The 25,271-nt window shown below is 42.7% G+C and overlaps 1 protein-coding gene across 1 annotated transcript in view; it reads right to left on the bottom strand.

Annotated features, from left to right (window-relative positions):
- LOC125460531 (nuclear receptor subfamily 2 group C member 2-like) overlaps positions 1 to 25,271 on the bottom strand; it is a 186,514-nt gene that overhangs the window by 4,743 nt on the left and 156,500 nt on the right. Inside the window, exon 14 of the mRNA XM_059649547.1 lies at positions 9,088 to 9,225. Within this exon, the coding sequence (XP_059505530.1) occupies positions 9,088 to 9,225 (138 nt within the window). The remainder of the gene's footprint in view (positions 1 to 9,087; positions 9,226 to 25,271) is intronic.

Below are 25,271 nucleotides of genomic sequence, written 5' to 3'. Positions count from 1 at the left end.
AATCTGCATTTGGAGAGGCAGGAATTAATCAAGAACAGTTAACATGGTTTTGTTAAAGAGAAGTTATGTCTGAGCAACCTGATTGATTTTTCAAACAGGTGATCAGCTATGTAGATGAAGGCAATGCTTTTGGTGATGTCTACTTAGGCTTCAGCAAGATTTTCAATAAGGTTCCACATGGGGAACTGATAGCAAAGGTAAGGGCTCATGGAATCCAAAGACATTTGGATCCACAATTGGCTGAGAGACAGGAAACAAAGGGTGATGCTTGAGGGATGTTCTTCCAAATGGACAAGATCAGAACTCACATGTCACCAGGACTTCACCTGACAAAGGGGCAGTGCTTCGAAAGCTTTGATTTCAAATTCACCTGTTGGACTATAACCTGGTGTCATGTGACTTCTGACTTTGTCCATCCCAGTCCAGCACTGTCACCTCTACATCATGGCTTTTCAAATGGAAGTATGCGTTTACATGGTCAGTACCTTCTACCTTCTACTGTTCAACCCATCCAACCAACTCATATATGTCATCTGTGATCTAAGGCATTCCTCCTCACTACTTACCACATCAACAGTTTTTGTGTCATATGCAAACTTCCTGATTAAACCTCCTATGTTCATGTCTTGATCATTAATGAACACAACAAATAGCAGGAAGCCAGTATGGACCCCTGTGGTAGGCCACTGGGTACTGGCTTCCAGTCACAAAAACACCCTTCCACCATAATGCTCTGTCTCCTGCTACTCGGGGAATTTTGGATCCAACTCGCCAAATTGCCCTAGATCTCAGCCTTTTATCTCCTTGACAAAGTCCCGTGCAAGGCCTTGTCAAAAACCTTACTAAATTCATGTAGAATCAATCAACTGCCCTACTCTCATCAACTCATCAAGGCAGCTCCTTGAAAATCACAATGAAACCTGTCACAAATGAATTTCCTCTGACAAAGCCATAATGATTAATTAATTCTTACCCTTCCTTCAAGTTAAGATTAATCCTGTCCCTTATAAGCTATTAGTTCAGCCTATAGTTCCCTAGTTTATTCCTGTCACCATATTGACTAACCACATTATCTGTTATGCAGTTCTCTACCATGTCTTGTGTTTAGGCAGGATTTGTAAATTAATGTTAGAGTCCCTGCAATCTCGTCTCTTGCCTTCCACAGTGTCCCCGAACACATCTCATCTCAGCCTGGGGATTTAAAATTGGATAAGTCTTCTCAAGATGCTAATAACTTGTCCCTCTCAATTGTAATTTGTTTAAGTATATCACAACCAACTTCCCTGATTTCTAGAAATATATCATTTTTCACTAATGGTACTCATTTAAAACCTCAGCTACATCTTCTAGCACCATACAATTTGCCACTTAGGTCTCTCATGGGCTCCACTCTCCCTAGTTATCCTCTTGTGCCTAATATACTTGTTGTCATTTGTATAAATGATTTGGATGTGAATATAGGAGGAATGGCGAGCAAGTTTGCAGATCACACCAAAATTGGCAATGTAGTGGGCAGTGAAGAAGGTTATTGTAGCATACAATGGAAACTTGATCAGATGGGCCGATGGACTGAAGAGTGGCAGATGGACTTTAAGTTAGATAAGTGTAAAGTGTTGTACTTTGGTAAGGCAAATCAAGGCAGGACTTATACACTAAGTAATAGGGTCCTAGAGAGTGTTGCTGAGCAAAGAGACCATGGGGTGCAGATTCATAATTCCTTAAAGGTGGTGTCACAGATAAGCAGGGTAATGAAGAAGTCATTTGGTCAGTGCATTGAGTATAGGAGTTAGGATGTCACGTTGAGGCCACACAGGACTTTGGTAGGGCACTCTTATGTTGAATCAGAGGGTGGCAGAGATGTCACTGAGAGGAAGCCGAGAAGGCAGCACTGCGGTCACCATGACTGGTCTGAATGTCGCAAGGGAACTGGTTTCAAGGAGTGGTTAAACCTGAAAGACTACATTAGTGTAGTATTTCCCATCTTCCCACACCCTCTTACCAAAAAAATAAGACACTGTGAGCAGGTCAGGCAAGGTAAGATTCTTAACTTTTTTTTTAAGTATACAAGGGTGAAGATGGCAGTTAGGGTGGTGGTATGTTCTTCCTGCCAGATGTGGGAAATCAGGGAGCGGTCTAGTGTTCCTGACAACTACATCTGCAGGAAGTGCGACTAGCTGAAGCTCCTCACAGAGCACATGGTGTGGTTGAAGAAGCAGCTGGACAGACTGTGGTGCAGACAGGGGACGGAGAGAGTGATAGACACTAGCTTTAGGGAGATGGTTACACCACAGGTCCAGGCAGATAGGTAGGTGACTGCCAGGAGAGGCAGGCAGGTAGTGCAGGACTATCCTGTGGACATTCCCCTCTCAAACAGGTATACTATTTTGGATGCTGTTGGGGGGAATAGCCTCTCAGGAGATGGTACCAGCAGCAGCCAGGACTGTGGCACCACAACTGGTTCTTCGGTAGTATGGGATGGGGCAAAGTCCAGGTGAGCAATAGTAGTTAGTGACTCAATAGTAGGGGGCATAGACAGGTGCTTCTGTGGCAGTGAACAAGACTCTAGGATAGTGTATTGCCCCAACCCCGTGCCAGGGTCCTGGGTGTCTCTGTTTGGGTACAGGACATCCTGAAATGGAAGGGAAAACAGACAGAAGTCACTGTCCACATTGGCACAAATGACCTAGGTAGGAAGAAGGAAGAAGTCATGCAAAGACAATTCAGGGAGTTAGGTAGGGATGTAAAAAGCCGGAATGCCAGGATAGTAATCCTGAGAATGCCATGGGCTATTGAGGCTGGGAACAAAAAGAGAGAGTGCATTTGAACATGTGGTTACAGCTTAAGATGTATGAATCACTGGGATATCTTCTGAGGATGATACAAGAAGGACGGGTTGCACGTGAACTGGAGGGGTACCAATATCCTGGGCAGGATGTTTGCTCGAGCAATTTGGGAGGGTTTAAGCTCCTGTGGCGGGGAAGCGGGGTACAGAAAACTAGGCCAGTAAGTGCAGGGACTGGGGACAAAAGAGAGACTGCGTTATGCATATCACACAATAAGAGACGGCAAAGGGAAGTTGTGGGGCTCAGAGGGACTGGAGATCTGGAGTACATTTACTTCAATGAAAGAAGTATGGCAGGTGAGTCAGATGAACTAAGAGCATAGATTACTGCATGTAACTTTTATGTTATTGCCATTACAGAAATATGGTTAAAGGAGGGACAGGGCTGGTAGCTTAACATACCATGTTATTGTTGTTTTAGAAAGGGAAACTAAAGGGGGTGGTGGAGTTGCATTGCTGATTAGGGATCACATCACAGCTGTGTTGAGGGAGGGCACACTGGAAGGATTGTGCAGTGAGGAATTATGGGTGGGCCTCAGGAATAGGAAGGGTGTAATCACAATGTTGGGAATTTTCTATAGGCCTCCCAGCAGCCCACGGGAGACAGGGGAGCACATAAGTAGTCAGATACTGGAAAGGTGTTAAAAGAGTAGAGTAGTTGTGGTGGGTGACTTCAACCTTCCTCTTATTGACTAGGAATTATAGAACATATAGAACATTACAGCACAGTACAGGCCCTTCGGCCCTCGATGTTGTGCCGACCTGTCATACCGATCTCAAGACCATCTAACCTACACTATTCCATGTACGTACATATGATTGTCCAATGACGACTGAAGTGGACCTAAAGTTGGCGAATCTACCACCGTTGCAGGCAAAGCGTTCCATTCCCTTACTACTCTCTGAATAAAGAAACTACCTCTGACATCTGTCCTATATCTTTCACCCCTCAATTTAAAGCTATGCTCCCTCGTGCTCGCCGTCACCATCCACCGTATCTAACCCTCTGATTATTTTATATGTTTCAATTAAGCCACCTCTCAACCTTCTTCTCTCTAATGAAAACAGCCTCAAGTCACTCAGCCTTTCCTCGTAAGACCTTCCCTCCATACCAGGCAACATCCTAGTAAATCTCCTCTGCACCCTTTCGAAAGCTTCCACATCCTTCTTATAATGTGGTGACCAGAACTGTACACAATACTCCAAGTGCAGCCGTTTTGCAGAGTTTTGACAGCTTCACCATAACCTCTTGGTTCCAGAACTCGATCCCTCTATTAATAAAAGCTAAAACACTGTATGCCTTCTAAACAGCCCTGTCAACCTGGGTGGCAACTTTCAAGGATCTGTGTACATGGACACCGAGATCTCTCTGCTCATCTACACTACTAAGAATCTTACCATTAGCCCTGTACTTTGCCTTCCGGTTAGTCCTACCAAAGTGCATCACCTCACTCTTGTCTGCATTAAACTCCATTTGCCATCTCTCAGCCCAGCTCTGCAGCTTATCTATGTCTCTCTGCAACCTACAGCATCCTTCGTCACCATCCACAACTCCACCGACCTTAGTGTCGTCTGCAAATTTACTAACTCATCCTTCTACGCCCTCATCCAGGTCATTTATAAAAATGACAAACAGCAGTGGACCCTCTGTCTTCTTTCAGCAAGCCAATTTCCGATCCAAACTGCTATATCTCCCACAATTTCATTCCTCCGCATTTTGTACAATAGCCTTTTGTGGGGAACCTTATCGAACACTTTGCTGAAATCCATATAGACCACAGAAACCGGTTTACTCTCATCTACCTGTTTGGTCACCTTCTCAAAGAACTCAATAAGGTTTGTGAGGCACGACCTTCCCTTCACAAAACCGTGCTGACTATCCCTAATCAATTTATTCTTTTCTAGATGATCATAAATCCTATCCCTTGTAACCTTTTTCAACACTTTACCAACAACTGAAGTAAGGCTTATTGGTCTATAATTAGGGTTGTCTCTACTCCCCTTCTTGAACAGGGGAACCACAATTGCTATCCTCCAGTCATCTGGCACTATTCCTGTAGACAATGCCGAGTTAAAGATCAATGCCAAAGGCTTGGCAATCTCCTCCCTGGCTTCCCAGAGGATCCGAGGATAAATGCCATCCGGCCCAGGGGACTTATCTATCTTCACCTTCTGAAGGATTTCTAATACCTCTTCTGTCTGAACCTCAATCCCACCTAGTCTAGTAGCCTGTATCTCAGTATTCTCCTCAACAACATTGTCGTTTTCTAGAGTGAATACTGTTGAAAAATATTCATTTAGTGCTTCCCCTATCTCCTCTGACTCCACACACAATTTACCACTACTATCCTTGATTGGGCCTAATCTTACTTTCATCTTCTTTTATTCCTTAAATACCTCTAGAAAGCCTTAGGGTTTACCCTGATCCTATCCGCCAACAACTTCTTATGTCTCATCCTGGCTCTTCTGAGCTCTCTCTTTAGGTCTTTTCTGGCTACCTCGTAGCCCTCAAGTGCCCTAACTGAGCCTTCACATCTCATCCTAACATAAGCCTTCTTCTTCCTCTTGACCAGAGGTTCCACCTCCTTCGTAAACCACGGCTCCTGCGCTCTACAGCTTCCTCCCTGCCTGACAGGTACATGTTTATCTAGGACACACAGGAGCTTTTCCTTGAATAAGCTCCACATTTCTAATGTGCCCATCCCCTGCAGTTTCCTTCCCCATTCTATGCTCCCTAAATCTTGCTTAATCTCATCGTAGTTGCCTTTCCCCCAGCTATAACTCTTGCCCAGTGGTATACACCTATCCCTTTCCATCACTAAAGTAAACATAACAGAATTGTGATCGCTATCACCAAAGTGCTCACCTACTTCCAAATCTAACACCTGGCCGGGCGCATTACCCAGTACCAAATCTAATGTGGCTTCGCCCTTTGTTGGCCTGTCTACATACTGTGTCAGGAAGCCCTCCTGCACACTCTGGACAAAAGCTGACCCATCTACAGTACTCGAACTATAGTGTCCAGTCAATATTTGGAAAGTTGAAGTCCCCCATGACAACTACCCTGTCTCTCTCACTCCTATCCAGAATAATCTTTGCTATTCTTTCCTCTACACCTCTGGAACTATTCGGAGGCCTGTAGAAAACTCCCAACAGGGTGACCTCTCCTTTCCTGTTTCTAACCCATACTACCTCAGTTGACGAGTCCCCAAACATCCTTTCTGCAACTGTAATACTGTTGGTCAAGGAATTAGGAAGGCTAAAAGGGGCTGTGAAATGTCTTTAGCAAACAAGGTCAAGGAGAATCCCAAGAGTTTTTATGCATACACCGGAAGAAACAAGGTAGCAAGGGAAGGAGTAGGCCCACTAAAGGACAAAGGAGGCAAGTAATACATGGAGGCACAAGAAGTGGGGAAATCATTAATGAGTACTTTTGTATTGGTATTCACCAAAGTAAAGGGTATGACTGAAGTTTAGGTCAGGATGAGCGTGTGAATACTCTAGAGAACGTCAATACGTTGAAGGAGAAAGTTTTGAGTATCAAAATTCATTAAGGTAGTCAAGTCCCCAGGGCCAGCTGAGTCTATCCCAGATTACTACGTGAGGGAAGAGATGAAGATATCTCATATCCTTTTTGACTTCAGGCGAAGTTCCAAAGGACTGGAGATCAGCCAATGTTGTTTCCTTGTTTAAGAAAGGAAGTAGGGATAATCCAGGAAACTGTAGGCTGGTGAGCCTTACATCTTCAATGGGGAAGCTCTTGGAGAGGGACAGGATATATACACATTTGGATGAAAATGGACTAGTCAGTGACAGGCAGCATGGTTTTCTATGGGGAGGGTCACGTCTCACCAATCCGATCAAATTTTTTGAAGAGGTGACAAAGATAATTGATGAGGGAAGGGCAGTATATGTAGTTTATAAGGACTTTAGTAAGGCATTTGATAAAGTCCCACATGACAGATTGGTATCAAAACTAAAATCACATTAGAATTCAGGATGTGCTGGCAAGCTGGATAAAACTGGCTTGGTCAAAGAAGACAGAGGGTAGTGTTGGAAAGGTATTTTTCAGAATAGAAACCAGAAACTAGTTGCATTCCACAGGGATCAGTCTTAGGTCCTCCGTTGTTTGATAGTATATGCAAATGATCTGGAGGAAAATGTGGGTGATCTGATTTGCAAATTTGAAGGTGACATGAAGATAGATGGAGTTGCTGATAGTTCCAGCGACCGTGAAAGGATACAACAGGATACAGATGGATTGGTGACTTTGGCGGAGAAATAGCAGAGAGAGTTTAATCCAGACAAGTGCGAGGCAATGCATTTGGAGCATCAAATTTAGATGTAGATTATACTGTTAATGGCAGAGCCCTTAGGAATATTAACATTCAGATGGATCTGGGTGTGCAGGACCATTGCCTAGAAATGGCAATACAGATTAAGAAGGCATATGGCATGTTTGCCTTCATCAGTCAGGACATACAGTACAAGAGTTGACAGGCCATATTGCAGCTATATTAAAACACTTGCTAGGCTGTGTTGGAGTATAATGTGCAGTTTTGGTCACCACATTACCAGAAGGATGTGGAATCTTCGGCAATAGTGCACAGAAGGTTCACCAGGATGTTGCCTGGTCTCCAGGGCATTGGCTATAAAGGAAAGGTTAAAAAGACTAGGATTGTTTTCACTGGAAAGAAAGAGCTGAGAGGAGACCTCATAGAGGTCTACAAAATTATGAGAAAGGGTGGAAAGTCAGAGGCTCTTTCCCACTGTTGAAGTTTCAATTAAAAGGGGATACAGGTTCAAAGCGAGAGAGGTAAAGTTTAAGGGAGATGTGCCAGAGACATTTTTTATGCAGGGAGTGGTAGCAGCTTGGAATACATTGCCAGAAGACGTGGTAAACAGGCACGTTGGTGACATCTGGATTGTTACATGAATAGGGAGGGAATAGAGGGATACGGAACAGTTAAGGGCAGACATTTGTTTTTTAGATTAGTTAGGGCACGATGATCAGCACAGGCTTGGACGGCCAAAGTGCTGTAATTCTCTTTTGTTCTTTTGTCTTTTTGTTCTGTGTTTGAACACTGCATTCAATTCTGGTCTCCCTGCTTCTGGAAAGATGTTTGTTAAACTTGAAAGGGTGCAGGAAAGGATGTTGCCAGAGTTGAAGGGTTTGAGCTATATGGAGAGGCTGAATAGGCCGGGGCTATTGTCACAGGCTGAGCAGCGACCTTATTGAGGTTTATAAAATCATGAGGATATGCATATGGGGAATAGCCAGTGGCCAGGGAGTCCAAAGCTAAAGGGCACAGGTTCAAGGTGATCGGGGAAAGATAAAAAGGAATGTAACAAGCAACCTATTCACTCAGAAGGCAGTGTGTGAATGAAATGAGGAAGTGGTGGAGGCTAGTCAATTGTAACATTTAAATGGTATCTGGATTGGTACATGAATAGGAAGGGTTTAGAGGAATACAGCCCAAATTTATTCTAGTAATTTAGGATATGTGGTCGGCATGGAATTGGACCGAAGGGTCACTTTCCGTGCTGCACAACTCTACAGCTTCATGATTCTAAAATGCCTTTGAATCTTCCTCTAATTTACCCACCACTATATTTCCTTGCTCCCTCCAGCTTTCCTAATTTCTTTTTAAGTAATCTCCTTTCTAAAACCCTCCAGAGCTTCTTGTGTTCTGTACTTGGTATCTACTGTAAGCATCCCTTTTTCTCCAAACCTGTACATTCCTTGATGGGGGACCCAGTGTGGATTCTTGTCCGGGGAAAAAATGAGCAACAGCCTCCGGTGTTTGTAATAAAGCCAGGGCAAGGACAACGGCATCAGATAGTACAACAGCATGACAGACTCCAAGATAACAAAGAGTGAAGCTGGATGAACACAGCAGGCCAAACAGCCTAGACTGAAACGTCAGCTTTTGTGCTCCTGAGATGCTGCTTGGCCTGCTGTGTTCATCCAGCTTCACACTTTGTTATCTTGGATTCTCCAGCATCTGCAGTTCCCATTATCACAGCATAACAGACTCCATCTGGTTTACAAGATAGCGCTTACAGCAATCCTGTCCAGAGCCACTGACCATTGGAGATGCTAGCCACCATCTCTTGTCAGTTTGCCAGACAGCGCTGCCATAGTGAAGAGGATACAGTTAGGGCCACAAAATCAGAAACTATTAAAGTGATCAACTTACTCTTGCATAACCCTTGGTTATATTTTAAGAATATGGAAGCCTTACCAGGACTGAAAAGAACGATAGCCTTTAGGTACGCGTACTCGAACCTATCGATACCCAGCCTGGACATGTTGTTACAGAACTCCTGCAGCTTCCAAATGTGTTCCATCACCACTTTCACTCTGTCTGCAGAAAGCTTATCTGTCAAAAGAGAAATACCTTTCAGGACTAAATTCAGATATCTAACAGCTTACTATGATTGTGAGTAAAAACAGAAAATGCTGAAAATACTCAGCAAGTCCGGCAGCACATGCGGAGAAGGAAACAACAGCAGGATTTTTACAAGGGAAACAAGTATCAGGAGAAAATTCCCAAATCTGCAGATATTTCTTTGTCAGGGAGAGTCCCAGTCATAGCAGTGGAATAGAGTTGGCCGACCAGCTTCGAAGATGTCAGAGGTAGGTTCTTTACACATGGAATGCACTGCCAGCGGTGGTAATAGAGTCAGATGCATTAGGGACATTTAAGCGACTCTTGGATCAGCACATGGATGATAGTAAAATGAAAGGTATGCAAGTTAGTTTGATCTTAGAGTAGGATAATAGATCAGCACAACATTGTGGGCCAAAGGGTCTGTACTGTATTGTGCTGTTCTATGTTCTATGAAACTTGGCCCACAGCAGACATGAAAGATGACAGATGGTAAGGTTGCCACGACAGCAAGAGCTCCATTTATTGGAAGATTGGCCTGGGCGTAGTGATGTATTTTCTTTGTTTCTACGAATATCAGACCCTCAAACTCATAGCCCACATGCCCCTCCATTCACCTTTTAGTCAAAACGTCTACCATTTCTTTGCTTTTAAGATCATTGTTATCAATTGTCAATGAGCTCTTACTGCCTGTGACCACGCTTCTCTCCAATATAATTGTGGAAAATATTGTGTTAATTTTGTAATCCCTTACAAGTTTCTTATCATACTCCGTTTTCACCACTCTGGTATGTTAACCTTCCCTGTTCATCATCTCTTAACTCATTCGTCATCCATTGCTGTTTTCTTTACAGTAGGTGAAGCATTTTGAAGTGTAAACTGCACCTACATCTTCCTACATGCATTCTTTTAAAACAAATTTATCCCAAACAGACGTGCTGAATTTATAGTGAAGAGACTTTGTCTCTTTGCACTGAAGTTCACCTTATCTTGATATACAATCTTTATAGCTGTTTTGTATTTCTTCCTATCAAACATCATGTTGAATTTGATCATATTGTGATCAGTTTGAGGTGTATAACCATTAGGCCGTTTATTAAATCTGGTTTATTACTCAACCTGGTATTGTAAAGATATTACTTTTGTCTTTTGAAGTAAGGACAAAAGGAGACAAACTGTTTTAAAACCGTTGTTTTGCAAGGCTGCTGCATGTTTTGAAAAGAAGATATCCTGAACTAATATTATGCATTGTGTAAACAATTGCTTGACAAGTAGGAATTGATGTGGTTGCAGTTAAACTGGAGGCGAGAGGTTCTGTATTCAGATGCAGCTGAGTGGCAACAAGAAGTTGACTGGTCTATGGATTAGTGCCCAATTATTGATTGGCAAAGGCCTTTTGCCTGCCAACAACCATGTTATTGATTCTCAAATAGCTGACCACCTTGGGGCTAGGAACCAAGACACAGGGCAATGATCAGTCCACAGAACATGAGCTATCTCTTGATTCTTTGCAGTCATAGTCAACTTTAAACGAGAAAAAAATCAGTTTATCTTTCTTCATCAACTGTGGTAAACTGTGACTATTAACTAATAAATCAGAGACCATTTATAAGTGGACCAACTACCCTGTGCCTCTTGCAAATCAGTGGAAGCATCCAGAGAAAGATAACTGAAAAGCACTATTCTGACAAGTGTATGGACCACCTCAGCAACCCGTGAATAGGAACCACACTTCTTCCACCAATAGTTTATTTTTTTTCCCCTATTTAGTTGCCCTTACTTGGGTAAGGGGATGTTTATAGGAAGATTAGATCTCAACTTATAGAGTTACATGCCAATGGTTCGTAACTATTTATATGTGGTCTATTTACTTATAATAAATAGTAATTCTTGTTAAGTATGGAAATCTGTTTCCTATCAACTTGGGTCTGAAAATCAGGTTAGCTGGGAAATTTTGAAAATATAGTTTAACATCTTTGACCTGTGTGACAACTTACTGAACTACTGGGTTTGATTTCCAGTGCACTATCCTGGTGTGGCATTGCAATATATTCATAGTGCGAGGTCATATTGTTGCATAAAAATATCCTAGATACACCCAAAATATTCACTAACATTCTGAGATAGTATGGTAGTCTGCAATCTGATTATTCCAATTTATATGGAAGTTAAAATCCTTTATTAACAGGGGGCACTCTTGAGATGCTGCAGTAGAGTCTCTACCTCTGGGCCACACGGTTTTAGGATTCAATTCCCCTCTTAAGATATGACCACAGAGATGCATCAGTGCATATCCAAACAGTTAAAATACGATTACCTACTAAACCTATTCCTATTTTACTACATGCTTTCTATTTTGTCAACTTCTTGTGGATATTATAAATGGGTATGCTTCATTCTCAGCGTTGCCAAAGTCTGTGAAGGTTGCAATGTAATATCTTTCATGCTGATTTCCTGCCTGCGATTCAGTCTGCTGATATTCTGAGCATTCACATGAAAACCACATATCCATGTTGCAGGTGCCCTTCTGTTTGAATGTTTTCAATATCTCATTCCTCTCTTCTCATTCAAGTGTTTTGTATGATTTAGCTGCTTTTCCTTTTACTGGTACAGGCTAAAAGCAGGGTGGACAGCTGGTTTGGACTGCTGAATGACATCAATAGCACGGGTTCTATTTCTGCAATGTCTGAGGTTACCATGAAGGGGTCTACTTCTCAACTGTTCCCCTTACTTGAGGCATGGTGACCCTTAGGTTAAACCACCATCAGTCATCTTTCTCTAAAGGCAGCAGCCCCAGTGCAGCAGTGTGGCTCAGTGGTTAGCACTGCAGCCTCAAAGTGCCAGAGACCCAGGTTCGATTTCAGCCTCGGGCAACTGTCTGTGTGGAGTGTGCACATTCTCCCCATGTCTGCATGGGTTTCCTCTGGGTGCTCCAGTTTCCTCCCACAGTCAAAGATGTGCAGGCTAGGTGGATTGGCCATGCTAAATTGCCCATAGTGTTCAGGGGTGTGTGGGTTATAGGGGGATGGTCTGAGTGGGATGCTTCAAGGACAGTGTGGACTTGTTCGGCCAAAGGGCCTGTTTCCACACTGCAGGGAATCTAATCTGTTGGGACCTTTAAATGCTAAAGCACAATTTCTGTCATTCTACTTTCAATCCATGCATGAGTTTTTCAATTGTTTTAATTATCTGCCCTATCTGAGCTGTGACCCTCCCATTAATACAGATTACATTGCTGGATTAAACTCCTTCTCACTGCTAAGTAAATTCATTCCACGATAGACCCTGATCTTTTCCTGGTTCAGCCTTTTCCAATGTTTCTAATGTGTTTCCTGTGTTCCAAGTGATAAAATTCCTCTTTCCCAGATCAATCCTTCACTTCCATAATCTGTCTTGCCTAGCACCAGTCTGTGAGTGGCTCAGGTAATAATCAAACGATTATAACCTTCATGATACTGTTCTGCAGTTAATACAGTATATAATAGCCAGCTCATGCTCTTTTCCATTATAGTTTCTCTCATTTGAATTCAGTATTCTAGCCTCAAAGTGACCTTAATGAAGAATTCTAACTTCTCACTCTTTCCTAAGGTGACTTGCACAGCTAGTTTGCCAATTATTCCTTTCACATTTCCCAATAGCCAGGTCTAGGAGGCCCTATTCTCTAATCAGTAAGTCAATGTGTTGTTCCAGGAAGCTGGCCCATACACACTCTAGGAATTCCTTCTTGACAGCATTGTTTCTGATTCGTTTTGCCCAATGAATATGCAGATTAAAGTCATCCAATATTACAACTATAGCTTTATCGCTCACAATTCTGTTTAATGTCTTTCCAATGGTAACATTTTAGTTTTCTGCTCTTTGGTGTTTCCAAGTTCTACCCATACAGATTCCACTTCACAGAGATTTTGCTACTTCAATATTGCATTAAATCCCTCTTTAACTGGTGGTGCAACTCCATTGTCTTTTCCTTTTTGTCTGTCCTTCCTGACTACTGAATACTCCTGTATATTTGCATCCCTGGTCACCCAACGTCTGTGTCTTATTATACCCAACTATATCATTCACTTTGATATCTATTTGCACAGCCAATGCATCCAGTTTATTGCAAATGCACCATGCTTTGAGAGAAAAAGCCAAAAATAAAAATTTGACCTTTTTTTGGTCACTCCTAAGGCTCAGGACAAGGATAGATGGATTACAGTTAGGGGGAGGAAAGGGGACAGACAGACAGTGCAGAGATCCCCTGTGGGCATTCCCCTCAGCAATAAGTATACTGTTTTGGATACTGCTGGGGGGGATGACCTACCAGAGGAAAGCCATAGTAGTCAGTTCTCTGGCACTGAGCCTGACACTGTGGCAAAGAAGGGAAGGGGGCAGAATAGAAAAGTACTCGTGGTAGGGGACTCGATAGTTAGGGGAATCGACAGGAGATTTTGTGGTCAGGATCAGGATTCCCGGAAGGTATGTTGCCTCCCTGGTGCCAGGGTCCAGGACGTCTCCGATTGGGTGTATAAGGTTCTAAAAGGGGAGGGCGAACAGCCAGAAATCGTGTTACATATTGGCACTAATGATATAGCCAGAAATAGGATTGAGGATATAAAAAGTGATTTCAGGGAGTTAGGATGGAAGCTGCAGAACAGGACGAACAGAGTAGTGTTCTCTGGTTTACTACCGGTTCCACGAGATAGCGAGGTGAGGAACAGGGAGCGGGCGCAGCTTAACACGTGGCTACGCAGCTGGTGTAGGAGGGAGGGCTTCAGATATGTAGATAATTGGGATGCCTTCTGGGGAAGGTGGGACCTGTACAAGAAGGACGGGTTGCATCTGAACTGGAAGGGGACCAATGTCCTGGGTGGAAGGTTTGCTCGAGTAGTTCGAGAGGGTTTAAACTAGTATGGCCGGGGGGTGGGAACCTGAGCTGTATACCGGAGGTGAGAGTTGATGCAGGTGAGGCAGTAGCAAGAGGTAGACCAGCTAGTGGGAAGGATTTTCCTGGGAAGGAACCAAGGGATCGGTTAAAGTGTGTTTGCTTTAATGCAAGGAGTAACAGGAATAAGAGTGATGAACTTCGATCATGGATCAGTACCTGGTGCTATGATGTTGTGGCCATAACAGAGACATGGGTTTCTCATGGGCAGGAATGGTTGCTGGATGTTCCAGCGTTTAGAACATTTAAAAAGCATAGGGAGGGGGGGAAAAAGAGGAGGGGGTGTAGCACTACTAATCAGAGAGGGTATCACAGCTACAGAAGCTTCCTTTGTCGAGGAAGATCTGCGTACCGAGTCAGTATGGGTGGAAATTAGGAACAGCAAGGGAGTAGTCACCTCGTTAGGGGTTTACTACAGGCCCCCCAATAGCAGCAGGGAGATTGAAGAAAGCATAGGTCGACAGATTTTGGAAAAGTGTGGACGCAGTAGGGTTGTTGTAATGGGCGACTTTAACTTTCCTAATAGTGATTGGAACCTCCTTCGAGCAGAAGATTTGAATGGAGTTGTTTTTGTAAGGTGTGTTCAGGAGGGTTTCCTAACGCAGTACGTTGACGGGCCGACGAGGGGAGGCGCCATTCTAGACTTGGTGCTCGGAAATGAGCCGGGGCAGGTATCAGATCTTGTGGTGGGAGAGCATTTTGGTGATAGTGACCATAATTGCCTCACATTCTACATAGCTATGGAGAAGGAGAGGATCAGGCAAAATGGGAGGATATTTAATTGGGGAAGAGGAAACTATGACGCGATTAGACATGAGTTAGAAAGCATGGACTGGGAGCAATTGTTCCATGGTAAGGGAACTATAGACATGTGGAGACTGTTTAAGGAACAGTTGTTGCGAGTGATGAGTAAACAGTCCCTCTGAGACAGGCAAGAAGGGGTAAGATAAAGGAACCTTGGATGACGAGAGCGGTGGAGCTTCTTGTGAAAAGGAAGAAGGTAGCTTACATAAGGTGGAGGAAGCTAGGGTCAAGTTCAGCTACAGAGGATTACACGCAGGCAAGGAAGGAGCTCAAAAATGGTCTGAGGAGAGCCAGGAGGGGGCACGAGAAAGGCTTGGCAGAACGAATTAGGGAAAACACAAAGGCATTTTACACTTATGTGAGAAATAAGAGAATGGTCAAAGAAAGAGTAGGGCCAATCAGGGATAGTGGAGTCTGAGGAGGTAGGGGAAGCCCTAAATGAGTTTTTTGCTTCTGTCTTTACGAAAGAAACGAACTTTGTAGTGAATGAAACCTTTGAAGAGCAGGTGTGCATGCTGGAATGGATAGAGATAGAGCAAGCCGATGTGCTGAAAATTTTGTCCAACATTAAGATTGACAAGTCGCCAGGTCCGGACCAGATTTGTCCTCGGCTGCTTTGGGAAACGAGAAATGCAATTGCTTCGCCACTTGCGAGGATCTTTGCATCCTCGCTCTCCACTGGAGTCGTACCTGAGGATTGGAGAGAGGCAAATGTAACTCCTCTCTTCAAGAAAGGAAATAGGGAAATTCCCGGCAATTACAGACCAGTAAGTCTCACGTCTGTCGTCTGCAAGGTGTTAGAAAGGATTCTGAGGGATAGGATTTATGACCATCTGGAAGAGCATGGCTTGATCAAATGCAGTCAACACGGCTTTGTGAGGGGCAGGTCATGCCTCACAAACCTTATTGAGTTCTTTGAGGATGTGACTAGAAAAGTTGATGAGGGTTGAGCTGTGGATGTGGTGTACATGGACTTCAGTAAGGCATTTGATAAGGTTCCCCATGGTAGGCTCATTCAGAAGGTCAGGAGGAATGGGATACAGGGGAACTTAGCTGTCTGGATACAGAATTGGCTGGCCAACAGAAGACAGCGAGTGGTAGTAGAAGGAAAATATTCTGCCTGGAAGTCAGTGGTGAGTGGGGTTCCACAGGGCTCTGTGCTTGGGCCTCTACTGTTTGTAATTTTTATTAATGACTTGGATGAGGGGATTGAAGGATGGGTCAGCAAATTTGCAGACGACACAAAGGTCGGAGGTGTCGTTGACAGTATAGAGGGCTGTTGTAGGCTGCAGCGGGACATTGACAGGATGCAGAGATGGGCTGAGAGGTGGCAGATGGAGTTCAACCTGGATAAATGCGAGGTGATGCATTTTGGAAGGTCGAATTTGAAAGCTGAGTACAGGATTAAGGATAGGATTCATGGCAGTGTGGAGGAACAGAGGGATCTTGGTGTGCAGATACATAGATCCCTTAAAATGGCCACCCAAGTGGACAGGGTTGTTAAGAAAGCATATGGTGTTTTGGCTTTCATTAACAGGGGGATTGAGTTTAAGAGTCGTGAGATCTTGTTGCAGCTCTATAAAACTTTGATTAGGCCGCACTTGGAATACTGCGTCCAGTTCTGGTCACCCTATTATAGGAAAGATGTGGATGCTTTGGAGAGGGTTCAGAGGAGGTTTACCAGGATGCTGCCTGGACTGGAGGGCTTATCTTATGAAGAGAGGTTGACTGAGCTCGGTCTCTTTTCATTGGGGAAAAGGAGGAGGAGAGGGGACCTAATTGAGGTATACAAGATAATGAGAGGCACAGATAGAGTTGATAGCCAGAGACTATTTCCCAGGGCAGAAATGGCTAGCACGAGGGGTCATAGTTTTAAGCTGGTTGGAGGTAAGTATAGAGGGGATGTCAGAAGCGGGTTCTTTACACAGAGAGTTGAGAGAGCATGGAATGCGTTGCCAGCAGCAGTTGTGGAAGCAAGGTCATTGGGGTCATTTAAGAGACTGCTGGGCATGCATATGGTCACAGAAATTTGAGGGTCCACACGTGAGGATCAATGGTCAGCACAACATTGTGGGCTGAAGGGCCTGTTCTAAACATCCTTTGTCCCATTCACATTTTGCACTGTGGTCCTGTTTGATTCTTGCCCTCAAATTTTCCGCCTTTCACTTCTTTCCCATGTTCTCTTCTGCTTTGGCTCTTCTTTCCCTTCTTCATTCTCTCTTTGTTGGATCCCATCTGCTACTATTTTAATTTAATTCTTTCCCCAGTCATACTACCAAACACCAGTCCTGCCCAGATGCTGCTTGAACTGGTCACACCTCTCTCAGGACCAGCCCAATGTCCCAGGAATCTGAAACCCTCCTCCCACCACTTCTCCAGCCAAATTTTCATCCGATATGTCCTGCTATTTCTACTCTGACAGCATGTGACACTGGTAGTAATCCTGAAGGATGCTTTTCAGAATAGATGGTTGTAAACAGTGGTGTTCCACAGGGATCACTGCTGGGACCTCTACTGTTTGTGGTGTACATGAATGATTTGGATCAAAATGTGGCTGGTCCAATTAGCACTTTTGTGAACGATACCAAGATTGGTAGGGTTGCGGATAATGAGGAGGACTGTCAGAGGATGCAGCAGGATATAGATCAGTTGGAGGCATGGGTAGAAAATTGGCAGATGGAGTTTAATCCAAGTGGAAATTATACAGTGAATGGCAAAACCGTTAGAAGTATTGATATGCAGAGGGATCTGTACCTGGGTGTGCAGGTTCACAGATCACTGAAAGTGGCAGCACAGGTACATAAGGTCATTAAAAAAGGCCTTTTGCATGTTTGTCTTCATTGAAAGGGGCATCAAGTATAAGGATAAGCAAATTATGCTGCAGTTTTATAGAACTTCGGCCGGGCCACACTTGGCTAATTGTGTACAGTCCTGGTCAGCACAGTACCAGAAGCATGTGGATGCTTGGGAGAGAGTACAGAAAAGGTTTACCAGATGTTGCCTGGTATAGAGGATTTTAGCTATGAAAGACTGGGTTTGTTTTCACTGAATGCAGTAGGTTGTGACGTGACCTGTTAGATGTTTATAAGATAGTGAAAGGCAAGGATAGGATGGAAAGTATAAGGCATTTTAGCAGGGTGGAGTGGTCAATTACAAGGGGACACAGGTTCAAGGTATGGTGGGGAATGTTTAAAATAGTGCGAGGCAAGTTTTCCAATCAAAGGATAGAGTGTGCCTGGAACATGCTGGCAGAGGTGGTAGAAGTAGAGACAGCAGCGGCGTTCAAGAAGCACCTGGATGAATACGTGAATAGGAAGGGAATAGAGGGATACGGATTCTGTAAGTGAAGACTGTTTTGGTATGGAAGGGCAAAAAGGTGTCTGCACAGGCTTAGAGGGCCAAATGGCCTGTTTCTGAGCTGTTATTGTTTTTGTTCGTGTTCTTTGTTCATTACCATTGATATTCTATCTTTTAACTTGTTTCCTCACTCCCCATATTCTGTTTTTAGGACCTCCGTCCATTTTTTCTAAACCAAGGCCATGTTCACCCTCCCACTCCAGGATGTTCTGTAGCCGCCCTGAGACATTCTTGACCCTAGCACCATGGAGGCAACATCCCATCCTGGAAACTATTCCCACCTATTCCCCTTACAATTGAATCCCCTCTAACTATTGCATTGCCACACTTTCTCCTCCTCATTGGCAACAAAGCCAATGATGCTCCAATAAATTGGGCTATTGCTGTTTTCCTCTGAGATGCTATACACCACAAACAGTATCCAAAGTGGTATAGTTAACAGTGTTTAGCTGGAGGAACACAGCAGGCCAGGCAGCATCAGAGGAGCAGTAAAGTTGATATCAGGTATGTCGGTTTTACAGTGCTCTTACTCTGCCTGGTGACCATCCATTTCCTTTCTGGCTGTGGAATCCTTGCCTGTCATGCGAGCACCTTTCTATACATACTGTCCATGATACTCACAGCTTCACAGCTGCTCCGTAGTGTTCCCAACCGCTCAAGCTCCAAAGCCCTGGTTTGCAGGAACCTTAGTTCCTGAGCACCGTCTGTATCCCTTTGCTGTCTTTCAATGTACACTTAACTGCTAACGTTTCCACCTAATGTTTTATGTCAGCAAGCCCAGACACGCTCTGTCACTCAACTAAATCATTAATATAGATTGTAAACAGGTGACCTCCGATAACTGATCATTGTAGTACCACACTAATCACAGCCTGACAACCCGAACGTGTCCCATTTCTTCAACCTCTTTATTTTTGTCCATTAAGCAAACCTAAATTGATATTATTGTCTTCAACTATGTTTCACACCATTACTACAATCATCGAATCCCTATATTCCCAAAGAAGCCATTTGGCCCATTGAGTCTGTAATGACCATCTGAAGATCATTAATAACATGAGTAATCCACCTATCCTGCATATTCCTGGATACTATGGGACAGTTTAGAATGGCAAATCCACCTAACCTGCACATCTTTGGACTGTGGGAGGAAACTGGAGCCTGCCGAGGAAACCTCTGCAGACACTGGGAGAACATGTAAACTCCTAACAGACAATCACCCAAGGCTGAAAATGATCCTGCGTCCCTGTGCTGTGAGGCAGCAGTGTCTCTGGTTTGTAGAGTTTACATGAGGATTAAGAACTCCTATGAATATGAATAACCCTTTTTGAGTGTGCTTGTAATTTCCTGATTCACATGATATAACTGCTGTTTAACAGTCTATAAACAAATCTTGTTTTTAAAAACACTTTATTTATTACTGAACCCCCCTACTCTTAACATGTTCAGGTTACCACTGAACTTGTCACATACTTCTGTTTTTATCTTCTCACAAAGTCTTCACTTTGATGTTGGTCTCAGGGATCACAATGACATGATCTTCTGATAACCTTCCAAGCCAATTCAAGATATCCATCACTCTGATATCTGACAGGAAGGATACCATGTGAGACACTTAATTCTGTTAACTGGAGAATATTATCCAGTTTACTTTCTTTTGAAGTCCATATAAAATTTGATTAACTGTTCATGTTTTTACTCTTTTATAGATATTACCAGAGAGGGCAGAATGTGTTGCTCAGTCTACTTTCTTGAACCACCGTACGGTGTTCAGTAGGAGTTTGGTACAACTGAGTAGCTTTTCATGCCACCTAGAGGCAAGAAGTAATTTACTAGAATGGTTCCCGGAATGAGAGACTTCAGTGATGAGGAAAGATTGAAGAATTTGGAACTGTTTTCCCAGGAGAGAAGGCCGATCGGAAATTTCATAGAGATTTTCAAAATCATGAGCTGGCTGGATAGAGTAGATAGAGAGAGGCCGTTCCTGATCATAACAGAGAATAAGAATGAGCAGTCACAGATTTAAAGTGAAGCGCAAATGAAGCAAGGGTGATATTGGAAATTTTTTTTCACTTAGCAGGTGGTTAGAGCATGGAATGCGCTGCCTAAAAATGTGATTGAGGCAGGTTCAATTGAGATGTTGAATAATTATTTGCATGGAAACTATGTGCAACAATCTAGGGAAAAAGGAGGAGACTGCACCAGGTAACAGAAATGATGCAGGTAGGATGGACTGAATGGCCTCCTTCTCTCTACCAGCTTTTAGTGGATCTGTAAGACTAAAGGTTTTTTTTTTAAATGTTATGTTCCCAGCTGATCATAATGCTGGACAAGTCATATTCACTCTAGGCTGAAACCTTGCTGGACAAATCATATGCTTAATTTTTTTTTAACAGAAGGTTACCTTAGTGATTAGCCACTGAAACATGTTCACACAAGGTTGACATTCTTTAACAGCAGAGGAGACATTCTTTAACAGCAGAACAGAAGTTTATTACACAAAATAAATAAATAAAGCTACTTATATATAAACCAATAACATAAACATCAAAACAAAATTTTAACCTGTTTACCAACAGTGGTTCAGTGGTTCCCAGAGGAACACCAATCCAATATCAGCTTTCTAAATGTTCACCTAATGCTTTCCAGTTTCTTTCCCTTGAACTGTCGAGGTAGATTTCTTTGAATCTGAAGGTACAAACCTCTCACAATTCTGATGGTCTAAACTCTCACAATTCTAACAAACTGAAAATTTCTACCAAAACTCTCCCAGTTTGGACCCCATAAGTTGACTTGGTTCTCCTGCCAGGAGAAACTGCTCAACCTTGAGAATTCAAGTCTGGGTTCTTCTGAACCAAAACCTTGAATCTTCTGACGTCAAACTAAATGAATTGCCTTATGGTATTTACTCTGCCTTTTATAAACACAACAGTATGCAGAAATGTCAGCTTTCCTGCTCCTTTGATGAAGCTTGGCCTGCTGTGTACATCCAGCTCTACACCTTGTCTCAGATTCTCCAGCATTGGCAGTTCCTACTATCTCAGTATAAAGCAGCCGCTCCCCTGAATTGAAGGGTCAATAACAAAGGGGCATACTTTTAAAGTGAAAGGTAGGAGGTTTAGATGGGATTTAAGGAGAAAAAAAATTGCCAGAGCGTGGTGGGAATCTAGAATACCCTAGCTGGTGGGTTTGCTGAGGAGAGTAAACTGGCAATCTTTAAGAAGTACTTGAACGAATATTTAAATGTCTCAACACTTAGTTCTATCAGCAAAGTGCTAGAAAGTGAGACTAATCAGGCTTAGACTAAGTTTTTGTCAGTGTAGGATACTGTATGATCCTATGTACAGACATTTTATTCATTAACACTGCAGAGGTTCTTCTAGCTTTTCAAATGCAAGTCACATGCCTTTTGGAATTGATGTATTTACGTTACTGTTTTAAATTAACTCTCTAACCTTTTGAAAAGAAATCCTCCACAGAACTGACCCATACCCATCTGCACCTATGTTGAAATCAAAATCTTAAAATATAATACATACATACCTTTCATCACAATAATATTTATTTAATAATATTCGTGACCATTACAGAGACTAACTTTATAATCCAGATTTATTAATTGAATTAAAATTCCAAACCAGTCGCAATGACGGGACTTAAATCTGCATCCCCAAAGCGTGGGCCTCTGGATCCTGTGGCATCACCACTATGCCATGATCTCCAAGACAGGTTTGGGGAAGGGTAAATTCCAACGCAGCAAGGGAAATATTAAGGCCCTAGAGGTGAGTAGCGGTTTAGGTTGTTATGAAGTTGTGTAGAATACTCATGAATTGAAAAACAGAGCATGGTCCCTTTAAGAGACCGTACTTTGTCTGCGCTTGGAAGTTTGCAAGCATTATACAGAGAGCCCCAAAACTGAAACAAAGGTATCAGACGGCCTTATAGTTGGCAGGCAAAACAGCAATCTTGTTTTGATGTTTTGGCACTGAGTTTGAATTTAGCCAATTTATTTAAACCAGGTGCTAGATACTGAAAGCCAATCAAATTTGAATTCAATGGTGTTATCCACCTTGAACCAATCCAAATGTAAAGAAATTAACAGGTTATCAAGAGTATAAACATGAGGGCATTTAGAAAGTCAAAGAGCCAACTGTTGAGAGACAACACCTTTTAGTTCTCAGAGGAAGCACCATCTAATATTAATCTAATATTCAATCAAAGGTATCACAGGATCCACAGCTACGAGACTTCACTGAGAAAACAACTATGACAGCAAGATCAGCAGAAGCAAGACATTTGTGACTTGAGATCAACAGAAGGTAGGTTGGTGATGGCACAGTGTTCCAGAAGACATAGACTGTGTGAATTTGGAGAGATTAAGTTTCAATTTATTGTTGTCTTATTAATTGGGTTTATATAAGTGGGACTCATGTTTATTTGAGCAGTATTTAGTTCAGTTAGGGAATAGTTAGTGTTTAGGGGGCAATTGCTTGGTTTCTTAGTAATTCTGTTAATTTGATCATTGTTAGGGTTCAATAAATAAATTGAAGTGACTATCAGGAATTATCTTTCATTTAACCTCCTGTTCTCTGTAACAATTTAATAGGTGAGGTGAGGCGAGGCAATCTTCTCTGGGTATTTTGAATTCAAACATTAGAAGGAGATCTCTACTCCCACTGTAACAGATTTGGGGGCTTGTGTTTTGATTTTAATTATCAGAGGGGGTTTGACCTCTCCCTCCTAACAACAAGGTAAAATTAAAATGTGCGTCAGTAAGTGACACAGTAACAAAGATAACACTGCATTAATGACTGAGGTAACATTCAGGAAAGAATAGAAAACAAAGTCAAAGAACAAAAGAAAATTACAGCACAGGAACAGGCTCTTTGGCCCTCCAAGCCTGTGCTGATCGAGATCCTCTGTCTTGAAGTCAAAGCTAAAGACATGACATCTGAATGTGAAGTGCTCAAACAATTTAGATGAACTAAGTGACAATCTAACAGTCATTACAGAGATATGGTTGCAAAATGACCAAGTTTGAGAACAAATTATTCTGGAGAACATCATCTCTAGAAGTGATAAGCAAAAAGGAACAAGGAGGAAGGGTAGCCTTGATAATAGCGGATGGTTGGAAACCACAGAGAAAGGATCTTAACTCCAAACTGGGAACACCACCACTTGCAAGATCCCCTCCGAGCTATTCACAATCCTGAATTGGAAATATATTACTGTTCCTTCAGTGTTGCTGAGTCAAAATTCTGGAAACCCCTCTATCCAGACCAAATGGGCTATGGTGGTTTAAGGCAACAACTCACCAACACTTTCTCAAGTGCAGGCAGGGAAGGGCAACAAATGCTTGCCCAGCCATGACATCCACATCCCATGAATGACTAAAATAATCCAGTAGCATAAGGTTGGATGAAACGAAGGAAAAGTCAGGAGCAGAGATCATTGGTGAGAGAAAGCAAAGAACTGTAATGTCGAAGAGATGAAACTAGAACAGAAACTGCTGGAGAAACTCAGCAGTTTTCGCATGGCTGAACAGGCTAATTGGTGACCTATAGATCTTTGGGGACATGAGGTAAAGTATCCCCTGAGGTAGTGGTATCAATATTGCAGGATTTGCTTCCTTTTCTGGCTCTTCTGCCAACAGTCTGCCTCATTTATAAGGTGTTGGACTCAAAGCATCTTATAGCTCAATGGAAAAGTTGTCATAATTCTGAATAACTGGCAGCAAGTTCTTGTGAGAAAAGCACGAGAGCTTCAGAGTGTCCCTAACAGTAATAGGAGGGTCTAGAAGAGTATAAATCTGGAAATTAGAGGTCCATCTAACAAGGGTAATTTATTAATTCTTAAGAACATTAATCTTTGTATAGACTAGCAAGTGAAACCTGCAATAATAGTATTAAGCTAAGTCCATGAATGGAGACAGGATACAGTAGCTTTCCAGATCAGTATACCCAGGAATCAACGAGAGAACAGGTTATTTGGATATGGTACTGTACAATGACAAAAGGGTTAATTTACTAACCATGTAATGCATGGTAAGCCAAAGGGCCTGTTCTAGTGATATATTGTATTAAAGGTGTCTTTTTGGAAAAGTGGCCATAATATGGTAGAATTTTATAATGAGTTATAAAGTAATTGAGTCCAACACTAAGTTTTAAAACAAAATTAAATAAACTAGGTGGGTGTGAGAATTGAGACATAAAGTAGAAAACAACATTAAAAGACAATAACTGAATTAATTTCTGTCCCACCCATCTACCCTAATCTACCTGGATCTGAATCTGCTACACTATTCCCTCAGGTTCTCCCTGACATTGTTATCAAACAGGCTGACAAGAACGATGCAGTTATAACCAGACAAACTGACCTCTACCTTGCTGAGACTGAACACCAACACTCCAAAGGTTCCTGCTCCCTACCCTGGTTTACAATCTCGCCTTCTGTTGTGTTATCTCACTGTGTGCAGTGTACTTTAGAAGACATGCTAATGATATCATCATCATATCTTAGCATGTGACCTGAGGGAATGAAGATCTCTTGACTCCACCTTATCCTGAATCACTTGGATCGACATCCATACTCTGATGTTATGGGAGAGAACTTGAGTATTGCTGTATCAGGTAAAACGCCCTGATGGAGGTAAACTCATACCACTGTCATCGAACATCATGCTATTTTTTCCAGCTCAGTCACTGACCTCATCCTTTTAACAATCTGCCCTCCACATTTCCCACCTTATAGTTCCCCAAAACTGTATCACTTGTTTCTACCACCTTCCCAAGATCTTTAAAAGGACTCTGCAGGTAGACAAATTGTTTCAGCATGTCCCTGTCCCAATAAACTGATTTCTTCCAAACTAGACTTATTGTTTCCCTCCTTTATCCAGTTTCTGGGTGACATCATTGCTCAATGGTTAGCACTGCAGCTTCACAGTGCCAAG

This window comes from Stegostoma tigrinum, chromosome 11 (genome assembly GCF_030684315.1).
Source record: "Stegostoma tigrinum isolate sSteTig4 chromosome 11, sSteTig4.hap1, whole genome shotgun sequence".
Lineage (NCBI taxonomy): Eukaryota > Metazoa > Chordata > Chondrichthyes > Orectolobiformes > Stegostomatidae > Stegostoma > Stegostoma tigrinum.
The sequence above is the reverse complement of the archived record's forward strand: the minus strand, read 5'-3'. Positions and strand labels throughout refer to the sequence as shown.